This window comes from Lactuca sativa, chromosome 5 (assembly GCF_002870075.4).
Source record: "Lactuca sativa cultivar Salinas chromosome 5, Lsat_Salinas_v11, whole genome shotgun sequence".
NCBI lineage: Eukaryota > Viridiplantae > Streptophyta > Magnoliopsida > Asterales > Asteraceae > Lactuca > Lactuca sativa.
In genome coordinates, this window is record NC_056627.2 from 341,059,073 (window position 1) to 341,071,887 (window position 12,815).

The following is a 12,815-nucleotide window of genomic DNA, read 5'->3' on the forward strand; positions in this document are numbered from 1 at the left end:
CTTTGGAGACGCGAGCATCGCCGGACGTTGCAGGTATGCAATTTCCATTCTCAGTTCTTTTATTTTGTGCATGATTTCATTGTTATGGTTCTGCATCATTATCGGTATGAGTGTTTTATTTTGATTGGTTAATTGTGATCGAGTTATATGCCATTTGCATACCTTGGATAATTGTATGGGAGTAAGGGGGGGATGTGCTCTATTGAAGAAGGTTTCGAAGGATGCAGTAACTGTAGCATGCTTGGGAGGGATTTGGTTCGTTTCGTTAGTTCGGAGTGGTGCAGTGGTTGTGATGGATTGGCTAAAGCCCTAGCTATGGCGGGCTTGGGTTCCTCAGTGGATGGGTTATGGAATGGTAGCAAGGATCGGGATTTCTTTGAGTGATGAGCAGCAAGGGATAAGCAGGATCGAAGTGGGGGAGAATCCTCCAGATGTGCCCAGAGGGGAGCACGCAGACCCAGAACGAGTACGTGACCTCCGAGAAGGAAGAGAAGTAGTTCAACGTTTGATGGATTGAGGATTCCAGGGTTGGGAGTTTGAGAAACTCCATATCAGCTAGCGCGTGGGATGGTATGGTTGGTGATGTAAGACTACGGGTAAGCCGTAGCATTCCTTAGTAGTTTCGTTAGCGGAGTCGGGGCGAGGCCCTTATCTCCTAGTGATCAGGTAGGGATCAGGAATGGGTAGTGGATGAGAGTAGTAGTGAGTTGCCTGTATAGCTCTAGGGAGGTGAGACCTTGGGAGAGGCCGCTCCGGTATATAATTGGGTGAGACCCGTGGGCGAGGCCCGTATGAGATTAGCGGTGCAGGTGAGACCTGGGAGCAGGGTTGCTCAGTAGTATGGTTGGGTGAGACCTGTGGGCAAGGCCCGTGAGTTTTTAGCAGCACAGGTGGGACCTGGTCGGGATCTTAGTGTCAGGTTAAGGGATCGGGGATCCCAGGTTTGTAGTGCCTGGATGGCAGAACTGATTGAGCAGTTATAAATGGTCGAGGTATCCTTGGAAGTCGCTGAGAGCGACCAGTGATGGTGTTGGGACTAGCTACCGGTGGGAACCGGTAATCCAGTCATTGATAGGTTGGTAGGGACCAGGGCGGTCCCGGTTTATCAGGAAGTCAGTCGGGGAATAATTGAATTGCCAGTCGGTGGCAGTGCGAGTATGCAGCGTATGGTGGACTTCAGTTAGTTGAGTCGAGGGGTGCTCGACACCAAGTGTTGGCAGGAAGGAGTGTCAGTGAGTGCTGACGGCAATGACCCGTCCTGGAAATAGCAGGGAGATGAGGGAGTTAGTGAAGGATAGGACCTTCACAGTGTCAAAGGAAAAGTCGGAAATGAGACTTTGCCTTGGGAAGGCAAGGGATTTGCGCAAGGAAAGAAGTGAAGAACCCCTGTGGGTTCAGTGCAGTATTCGGTGGAAGGCCAGCGCAGGTAGGCGGCTGGTGTTGGGTATTGGAGGCAGATCGCAGGCGGTGGGCCATGGTAAACTTCGAGGACGAAGTTCAGTTTAAGTGGGGGAGAGTTGTAACACCCAGGATTTTGAAAGCCAAGAAAGTAAAGGAAACCCTAAATTTAAGAGGGACTCGACGAGTCAAAGGAAGGACTCGGCGAGTCGGAGCGGGATCCGGGTCGATAAGAAAGTGACCAACTCGACGAGTCGGCCAAGTGGACTCGGCGAGTCTGGTCTGTGCGAGGAAAACCCTAAATCCGGGGCTTGGAGCCTATTTAAGCATCTTAATCTTCTTCCTAGGGCTCCTTTACAGCCTCTTGCACCCAGAACGCCGCACCTTAAGCCTCCATTGTGTTCATTCAAGCTTCTAGCCATTTTTGAGTGGGTTTAAGGAAGAAGAAGGAGTGGGAATCTTGGAGGCATCAAGGAGTGGACTTGGATCTGAAGTTTGGGGAACATTTCAGAGCATTGGAAGGTATCAATTCGTTTCCCTCCTTTAGATCTTCTTTGGTCGAGTGGTCCCAAACCCTTCGAAGACTCGAGTCAGCGAGTTGAGCCAGGACTCAGTGAGTTGGTCAGGACAGGAATCGGGAATCAGTAGACTCGGCGAGTCAGGGGCTGACTCGACGAGTAGAGTCGCGAGTGGAAGGACTCTGGAATTATGAACTCGGCGAGTCAGTAGGGTGACTCGACGAGTAGGGTTGACCTGGAAGGTTGACTTTGACCAGGACGTTGACTTTGACCAGAGTTGACTTGGTTGACCTTTGAAGGTCAGTTAGACTAAGTGTTATGTTGATATTGGTAGCTCGGGGAGCTAGCGGAGCAGCAGTTCGGAGTCAGTGGTCAGGTAGCGGTCAAAGGGGTTAGCAGCAGCAGTTCAGCAATATCAGGTGAGTTTCCCTTTGTATGAATGGGTCTACGGCCACAATGCCGGCCCATGTAGTTATGAGTAGAAGACCCGGGGGTTAGCCCTAGGCACAGTATGCTAGTATGATATTTGGACGAGGTCCAATGACAGAGGGCGGGTGCCCAAGGAGCGGTTTATGTGATAGTTTATACTTGTTGTCTGTGTGATACTTGTATGTGCCTGGTAGGGAGGTGAGCGAGGGCGAGGTCCCGTATCTCACCAATAGCAGAGTGTGGATGGTGTTCCACATCTCAGTAGCAGCAGAGCAGGGGCGAGGCCCAAGTTAGGAAAGGAGTGAGGGTGGGCTGGGCCCGTACCTCACTATCAGCAGGAGAATGGGCGAGGTCCCATGACTCATCAGTAGCAGGACTCGGGCGGGGCCCAGAGATAGGCGAGGCCTTAGAGTAAGAGTTGTTAGTATATGTTTAGTTTATGTAATGTTATGTGATATGTTTATGTGCTATTATATGTTAGAGGGCGAGGCCCTGTGACAGGCGAGGCCTAGGTGAAACAGATCTGTATCCGAGCGGGGCTCGAAGCCAGGCGGGGCCTGGAGCGGCGGGGCCGTTGTAGCGGGCGAGGCCCGAAGTAGAGGGCGAGGCCCAGGATAGCGGGCGTGGCCCAGTATGTGCAGTATGTGGTTTTGCATGGTATGTGGTAAGGTGGGGAACTCACTAAGCTTCGTGCTTACGGTTTTCAGTTTTGTTTTCAGGTACTTCCGGTAGCGGAGGGAGGAGCTCGGGGTGATCGCATGGCACACACCATAGATTAGTCAACCTGGGAATGTTTACTCTGATAATAAACATGTGTTTTGAAAACCTATACTCAGATTATGTTTTGGAATGATTTCTTTGGTTAAAGTAATGTTTTATTCAAAAGAAATTTTTGGTCTTAAATTTTGGGATGTTACATCTATAGACAATTTGGAGAAAAGTTGAGCAAGAATGAACCAAAATCGAACTTGTATTTATAGGTGCTACGTTTGCTTCATATATTTCGCGCACAAGCTCCGTTTCTTATGTTGTTTATATCCCTGACTTCATATCGACGAGTACTAAAACTTTCATTTAGACTTCATAAGGATAATTCTTGTTCTATTTCAATTTTAAAAATCTGTAAATATTACATTGTGAAAGACGTTGCATATCAAGCTTTGGGACCAAGTTTCCTTCGTATCTTTCGCATACAAGCTCCATTTTCAACGTTGTTTATATCTTCTTGTATTGTGAAACATCCAAAAAATCAAATTAAATTTTTTATTGTTTAAAAAACAACCCAATGACCACAATTTTTTACAAAACATTTTTTGGAAAGTGATAATCAATAATCAGAGTATCCTAAAATCCTAATAACATAAAATCTGAAGGATGTGCATGATCACGCTGTCGCCTTGCTATGATCATCAGAAGTACATGAAACAATAAACTAAAACTATAAGCCAAAGCATGGTGAGTTCCCCCAAAGTACCATCACACAAACATATAATCAAACATATATCAGGTCCACAACCTTCTAGTTGGAATACCCCCGGCCCACAACCTTTTGGTTGGCTTGCTAATACATATTGGGTCCACAACCTCCCGATTGGATTACCCTCAGCCCATAACCTTCCGGTTGGAATGCCCTGGCCCACAACCTTTCAATTGGATTGCCTCGGTCTATTGACTAACAGCAGAAATCAGTACAGTCTCAGCCCCACCATACCATGACGACATATACATAACAAATAACATATATCCAACAACAAATAATCATATAATCAGTCAACATACAAACATGCAGATCTATAGATCACTACTTATAACAACATTCTATATACCAGGACACAAATCTAATAGATCACTAACACATAGCAACATCCTCTATACCAGGATACATAATCTAATGGGTCGGAATTGGTTCCTTCGACCCACAAGAACAGTGAGGAAAACTCACCTCTCAATCTGAAAAGATTGTTGAACAGGACATTGCTCCAACTATGAGCTCTACTGGTCACCTATTCATTGGAACATGACGTTACATATTGAAGAGTACTACAACTTTCATTTTGAATCTTTTTTCTAATGCAAAACCAATCTTTATCTCATGTTTTTATGATGCATATATTATATTGTATCAAACGCGAAATTTCGAAAAATTATAATTTCCTTATAAGAAGTCATATTTAAGCGTTCTTTATATCAAAATGTTCTTTATATATTGAATATTTATTATCGTGTAACGCCTACGAAGAACAATTACTTTATTCAACGATTTTAATTGTTCGATAAAATGTATAATTATGATTATTATTATACTTAAAACGTTTAGCCCGAAATTGTGGGCATTACAGTTACAGCGTAAAGACCTAATGGTCCCGAACACTATTGTAGGTTGTCTCTTAATCACTTGGGTTTTAAATCCCATAATATTTTTATCATAATAATCCTACAAAACCAACTGTTACAAAAACAATATATCATATAACATAGATATCTCTAAGACAGTCTACCCATCGTCACCCATCTCGTCGATTCTCACACACTAATCCTATAACAGTGATTTTATGTACACACATGCTTGAGGTGAAAGACTCACGGGAAAGTCTTTTCCGTGACTAATACTTCATTTTTCCCTTTTGAAAGACCTAAATACGAATATTACTAAGCCTTAGTATTCTTTTGTATTTATAAAGTTATATTAATCATTACCGAATTCTTCAATAATTCCAAAGAAATACCGAGTTCTATCAGATAAGGAATGACGAAGTAAGATCGCTCTGTAGGTAGGATCCATTTAGTAAAAAGATGTACTATTTGGAAAATCCACTTAAAACACCTCACATATATAGCCTAGATATCACTCCCATAGTATATCGATCAGTATAACGACCAATATTACTGATATTTCATATAACATAGATATTTCAAAGACAACCTACCCTTAGTTACCCATCTCGTCGATTCTCGCATGTTGATACTATAACAGTGATCTTATGATATATCTCCTTAAGGATCATTGTAAGCAACGAATTGACTGTACCGCTTCAGGGATTCCTTAGCAGTGGAAGTCAATAAGGCAACCATAAGGGGGATAGAGTAAAACGAATGAACACACCATCCTTTTCCCTAGATCGGTATAATTCAATAATAACTCAAGAAGATTTAGAAATAACTAGTGGTTTTCATCTTACTCTGGAAGATGACCAGGCATACGAGTCGAAGGAACCGTAGTGATGATGGATTCTCTTTGTCTTCTCGGAACAAGCTAAAATCTGGAGTGTGATTGGGTATTGTAAATACGGTATGGGACCTGCATAATAGAGGCTTATTATATTTTGATTCCATGTGTAGGAAGGTGGGAAATGGCTAAAGTATTAGCTTTTGGAATGATATTTGGTGTAGTGGCATTATGTTAAGAAGTAGGTTTCCTACGAGGATGAATTTTGATAGAAGAGGTCTAGATATTGATTCAATGTTATGCCCAGTTTGCTAGCAGGATCGATAAGATACAGAGCCTTTGTTTTTTAATTGCAAAGTAGCTCGACAACTTTGGATTAAGGTGACGACGTGGATGGACCAGCATATACCCACCTTTTCGAATGTCATTGATCAGATGCAGTGGGTTGATGGCTTGATGTCTGTGCGATTTAAACGGGTTATTGTAGACTCAATTTGCTCTAACTTGATTTGCGTGTTGTGGACGTTTTGGAATGATCTCCTATTCGTAACCAAGAAGATGAAAAAAGAATTTTTGTTTGATTATGTTGTTTCATTTTCTTTTAATTGGTATTGTTATAGGAATCGTAAAGTTAGTCGAAACTAAAATGAGTGGATGAAATCCCCTCATGAACTAATTGTTTTTCTTTTGTTAGTTTTTCGCTAGCTTTTAATACATATAGTCATTCAAAAAAAATTACACTTTAATAACAAAAGGAAGTGATTGATACCATATCCCAGTCTTTTGTATTCAACTTACAAATGGAGAAGACAACAATGGTGTGTTTGAAACGTAAAACCACATGATTCACTATTTAATTATACCTTAAAAGAGTCGGGCTTTTGAAATTTAGAATATAGTTGCATATTTTATTTTGCAAAAAATATTAAGATTATTACTATAAATATTTATTACCTCCACAATTAGCGACAAAAAGGTTATTTTTAATTAGATGTTACTCATAGAGTAGCGCACGGGTAGTATACTAAACGATAGACACAGGCTTGTAAGTCTTTTATGCATTCAAGCTTATAACCTTGTTGAGTTTGGTCTTTCTACCAATGTCGGACTCATACCCACATTCATCTCTTTTGCTAAATTTATTCTCAAATACCTATATTTGAGTATCGATATCTTATTCACATATACTCCATTTTGGACATATAATATATCGTTTCGAAGTTCTCACGGAGGAGAACACAAACCCACATAGAGTTAATTATATACAACATATGTATATATTTATATATGTCCAAAGTTAGTACTATATTTTCATTACCAAACTAGTTTATAACCCATGAGAACCACGGTTATAAAATTAATTAAACTTTTATAATAAAAATTTCTAATTATTAATCAATTATTTTAAATAAGTCATTTTAAATAAATTATTAATTAAAAGATATATCAAAATTTTAAAGTTATTATAACTTCAAATTTAACATATAATTTGAAAATGTAAATTTGAATTTTCAAATGTGTTGCCCAATATATCTACATGACACATGACATAATATTAATAATATTAATCAGAAGTTGTATTAGAATGACACTTGACAAAAGAAGATTAAAACTATTCATTTATTAGAATATGTATTCAAAAGAAAGATTTAGTACTATATTGTAGAAATTGAGCATATTTCTGCCTAAAAATATAATTGCTATTTTAATCTCGATTAAATGGATCATAGATACTCCTTTCAAATTGTTGGAATTTGACTGACCCCTTTTCTTTCTTAAATTAGAATTAGGGTAATAAACATAAATCAAGTAAAGGGCAAACCGTAACACATGGCTCGAAAGAAGGGAACTTGGGTAGTTAAACACAAATGTATGTTAACGTTTAGTGGTAAGTACCTAAATATTTTTACTAACTTCTAATTGTTATGATACAAACTTAAATGCAACATCTGATATGTTTTTGGGTGGTTAGAAGATGAGGCTTCAGAAGAAAAAATTGTTGAGGTTGTTAACAAGTGAAAGAAGGATAAGAACATGCTAAATGCAACATACCAATCCACATATCATTTTTTTCTTTATTATAGCATTTTTCCTTTGTGTATCTCTATTATAGCATTAGTTTTTTCATATAAATTTTCTTGCATCATTCTGTATTAAAAAAATTCTATCGATTATATCAATGACAAAGTTATTGAGTTGAATTTTGGTCAAACGACAAAAATTAACAAGGTTTGAAAAATAAAATAGAGTTTCAATTCGGGTGTGTAGAGAAAGCAATCATAGAGAACTGGAAAAACTATTCTTAAGGTTTGACGATATTTTACGTATTAATCTTGATAAGGTGTTTGATAAGATATTCATATGAGAAATAAATTGGGTTTCTTTTCTATACACCATCATTCACTGACGCGAAAAGCGGAAACCCTTAGCTACAAACAAATTATCAAGGAAATGAATATGTCACGATCGCGACTTAAAAGTTGAACCGAATCAATTTTAATTTACAAGAACGTCCACTTGAAATTAAGAATTTAAAACAAACACCCCTTAAATTAATAAAACTTCACTTTTCTCTCCACATTATCAACTTTTCACCTTTTAACCCCCTCGGTACACCAATACTTAATGTACTTAATGTACATAGATAATTACTCGAACTAACTAGGCCTTGACTTATTTATGCACTTCTTGGATTTTCATAGAGGTTCCTTATTACTAATACCTCTAACTTGAAAAATCATTTGTTAAAGATATTTATTTGATCAAATTTAACATTATTATTATTATTATTATTATTATTATTATTATTATTATTATTATTATTATTAATCTTTCATTAATAAGTCCATTCTTGAGGGAGTTTCCTCTCTAAATGGTCAGTTGAGGTCGACGACACTTGCAACTTGTGATGCATACCACCTCTTTGGCCTACAATATAAGTAAGGACAACTTAACATTAAGAATTTGTTTGTAGTCATATATAAATCCAAGTAATATGTATTGTTCAAAAAGTTAATAATTTAGTAAAACATAAAACATACCATTGGAATTGGAATTATCATATTGAATACGATGCATATTATTTGTAGGTGAACGTGATTTCATGTTGTTGAAATGTTGTTCTAATGCATGTAACACTCTCGTTGGAACGAGCACTGTTGAACAACCTGTATAATCGATTTGAAAATTAATAAATTCTTCAAAGAAAAAAAACCTTATAAAATGTTACCAGAAACTTCTAGTAAAGCTTTTCTCTAATGGACCATATTAAATTTATATTTATATCAAATACCATTTAATATTTTGAAAATATTAATAGGAAATACATCCATTATTTGTAAATAATTATTTTATTATTGATAGCATATGTCATGCTAAAAAGGTAAGAGGAAGAAACAAGTTTTTTTATTCTAAAATAATATGATAATCTTTGGATGGGCCCAATGGTTGTGTCTGTGTGAACTAATAATCCAAGAATTTTGAATATTCCAAAAAAAAAAAAGAATCATTTAGGATATACATTTAAGATTCCAAGCCAATGGAAATATTCCAAGTATACATGGAAGCCAAATATATCATACAAAAATTTCTGCTGAAAAAATATTAATGCATAGGGTCTCAATTATTAGAGCAGCACGAATGATATTTTTGCAATTAAAAGGCATAAATATAATCAATTGTAATTTTAATTAAAAAAAAGTAATTTAAATGTGTAAAAAGTTTAATTGATATTCAGAGAACTCAAAATTTGAAAGAAAACTATAATCTATCTAGTTTTCTCTAATTTTATGAGCTTGTTGTTTTGATATCAATGGCATCTTAATGGAAATTGGGGTAGCTGGTGCTCTACCCCTTCAAAAATTTTGGTGCAATAACAACTTTTTTGAAGAAAAAAAAAATCTGTATAGTGTAATTTTTCGATCTGTTATCTTTTAAAACTACATAAGTTACTTTTGACATTTTGTTATCAATCCTCTGATTGATATAGATCGATATGCATTGTTTGATTATGTTTATTATTATTATTATTACTTTTTACATTTGAGGCTATCAATGTGATAACTAATAAGCACATACACTATGGTTTTATGAAACAATAATAATAACATTAAATGAGATACATAAACATTCGAATCTAAGGATATTTAAATTAGCGGACATGAGAAATAGGCTATTTCTTAGTATGTGTCATGTCCACTTCATCCTTGCTTTTTTTTTTCTACCCTACATTTGTCTTCATCATAATTACTAAGGACCACGACTATCCCTGGTTTCCCCACCTTGATATGTTTTGTTTGTAACATTTTTAAGGATTCTTTAAATCTATAAGAATAAGAATATATTGTGTTTCGTTTTCGCTAACGAAAAACAAAATATATAAAAAGATTCACAAAATAACCTTAAACATATACATGCATATTTTATGTTGACATGAACCATATATTTGGGTCCACAAAGAACTCGTGTCAATTGCCGTTCATAACTTTATAGCACAGATATTTTGATGCTTTTTATTTTTATTTTTTTAATAATTCTTTTACATGTATTTAATGCCATAAAACGTTCTTTCATAACTATCAATCAATTTTTCGATGATTCCAAGGTTGAAACTACTTTAAAAATCTTGTAAAGCTTATGGGATTTTACACTATAGATGTCCAATAAATCATACTATCAGTTGTCTATAAATAAGCCTAAAATTGACTAACAAGATTATGTTTCGCATGAAAATGGCATCTATGTTGTTAAAAAACACAAATTCAATTTAATTAGCATAATTTTGGATACTTCTTAGATATTTATTTAAAACGTAAATAATAGATATTTTATTTAAATACTGTATATAATTATTTACAATGACTTTTAATTAGCAAGATTAAGATACTATAAGATTAGTGGATGTTTAAACTAAGACGCAAGTGGTACCTGGTTTTTTGCGGCGGTTAGCGGTTGCATCGGTGGCTGAACGAGGCAAGAACACACCGGTACCATTCGACCCGTTTTTTGAACCCGGCCCGTTGAGGAAAATGGCTCTCATACCCGACCCGGTTGGAGACGTCATTGCTCCATAACACACTGGACGCATTCTCGATCCTTTGGAACTGCAAGATTTCAACTGCTGAGTCGACTCAGTCATCTTTCCTTTCCTTCCCCGCTTCGAGTCTTCCGTAACTCGGTTTTGATTTGGATGCTTTACCTGATACGATTACATCAGCAGATTACAAAACAAGCAAATAAATCGTATTACCTATTACGTAAGAAATCAGGGTTTTCCAGTAACCTCGGAGATCGGTTTCTGAGAAACATAACCTTCGGTAGATGTGTACTTATCGTAAGAATTATCATCGTCATCTTCTTGAAGCATGTAATCCGCCATTTTTCGAGTCAACTCAGCAACGAACTCGTCTCCATCGTCGTTGTCAGTCTCGCTTGAATCCTGCTCCGACCCGAACGAGGTATTCAGAAAGGAAGAAGAAGACCCCCATGAGCCGGTGAAAGCAGACTCGGAACTCAATGGATTCGGATTAACGATGTACTGATCAGCACCGAGTAAGCTCGAGTGATTTGAATCATTAAACTCATCAGCCATGGGAGTTCAATGCTTTCAAGTTTCAACAGAAAGTATATTTATTCACTGTGTGTTGATTTATGAGAGAGAGAGAGAGAGAAAGAGAGAGAGCTAGAGAGGGAGAGAGAAAGAAGGTGAGAGGGAGTTGTGGTTTTAGTAGTTACACAAACACCATTATTCATTAACAAATAATACATCGAAATTTTAAGAAACATGTATTTAACGTTATAAATATACTTATTTGTTTATAAAAACTGATTTATAATAACTTTAAATAAAATATTATATCTACATTAAGAATATTATGAAACAAATAGAAAACATAAATACTAGTCGAATTGTTAACATATAATAACTTTAAATAAAATATTATATTCATATTAGTAACAATGAGTTAATGAGTTAGGTAATAAGAATATCTTGGTTAACCTATACTAAAATTAAAAGTTATTTTTATCTCATGGCTTTATTAATTTTAGAGAAAATCGTAAAAATTGTCTATAGTATATCAAAAATTACTACTTTGGTTAAAAAAGTTTTAGAAATGCATCATAGTTTTATTGTAGACTAGGTGTAAGACCCGTGTATTACACGGGTTTATTAAAAATAAAATTTTAATATCAATATATAAATATGAAATATTTTATAATGTAATACTTACATAACATAATTAAATCATTTGAAGTATTTATAAGAATTTATTATCAAGTTAATAGGATGATTTTATTTCAAATCCATTACAATTTTATTGAATTTTATTTTAAGAAAATGGAAATCCTTAAAAAATGACAAGTGGAAATAAAATTTCTAAAATTCTCACAAAATGACAAGTGTCAAAATGAAGGAGAAGATGACATGTGGCAAAAAAAAACTTTCATTTATTAAAGAGGATTTGATCCATTTTTTTTAAAAACCCTTAAAATAATTGATTTACACTTTAAATTTTCTTTTTTTTTTTCTTTTATTACATCAATTTTAAAAAAACAAAAAAAATATAATCTCTCTCTCTCTCTCTCTCTCTCTCTCTCTCTCTCTCTCTCTCTCTCTCTCTCTCTCTCTCTCTCTCTCTCTCTCTCTCTCTCTCTCTCTCCTTATTTTCTTGGTTTGTTATTAAACACACACACTCCATATTTCTAGATTTGTTCTTCAACACACATAGATGAACTCCATGAATGAACTCAGATTCTCTCTCCTTATTTTCTTGGTTTGTTATTAAACACACACACTCCATATTTCTAGATTTGTTCTTCAACACACATAGATGAACTCCATGAATGAACTCAGATTTTGAATAAAACCCCAAACACGGTTTTTAATTTCAAAAAAAGAAATCCATAAATGATTACTCATGAACACACAATCCATATTTCTAGATTTTTTTCTTTAACACATATAGAAACTCCATCAATGAACCCATATTTCGAATAAAATCGTATAAACGATTCAGACCGAGTCCTAAAAAATGAAATATTCTTAAAGGCCTAGGACGGACAAGAAAAAAATGGTCATTATCTTTATTATAATTTTGTTTTTAAATAAAAATATATAATGAAAAAAATTGGGCCCTGTGCAACTGCCCACTCCCCTCCCCCCCCCCCCCCCCCTCTAAGCCCCCCATGAAACGATTTTTGATTTTGTATATGTATGGTCATCCTCATGTTTTGAATCTTACTTCTTGAATCCACGATCCGGTAATCGGGCCCCACCGAATTGGTTCCTTATTCATGTATATAAA

At 35.9% G+C, this 12,815-nt stretch overlaps 1 protein-coding gene across 1 annotated transcript; it reads right to left on the reverse strand.

Moving 5' to 3' along the window:
- Positions 1-7,959: 7,959 nt before the first annotated feature.
- LOC111907249 (uncharacterized) lies at positions 7,960-11,240 on the reverse strand. The gene is made up of 4 exons (XM_023903032.3): positions 10,793-11,240; positions 10,438-10,708; positions 8,553-8,678; positions 7,960-8,439 (listed from the first exon to the last, which is right to left on the reverse strand). Exons 1-4 carry the CDS (start codon positions 11,099-11,101, stop codon positions 8,348-8,350), a joined length of 798 nt encoding a protein of 265 aa, XP_023758800.1. The 5' UTR covers positions 11,102-11,240; the 3' UTR covers positions 7,960-8,347.
- Positions 11,241-12,815: the final 1,575 nt, after the last annotated feature.

Bases quoted from the DNA above. Each gene is read 5' to 3' on its own strand.
- LOC111907249 (XM_023903032.3), bottom strand. From the start codon at position 11,101: ATGGCTGATGAGTTTAATGATTCAAATCACTCGAGCTTACTCGGTGCT. The intron at 8,679-10,437 runs GTACCACTTGCG...TCGATTATACAG, and splicing joins TAACCGCCGCAAAAAACCAG to GTTGTTCAACAGTGCTCGTT. The intron at 8,440-8,552 runs GTATGTTTTATG...CTTATATTGTAG, and splicing joins TGATAATTCCAATTCCAATG to GCCAAAGAGGTGGTATGCAT.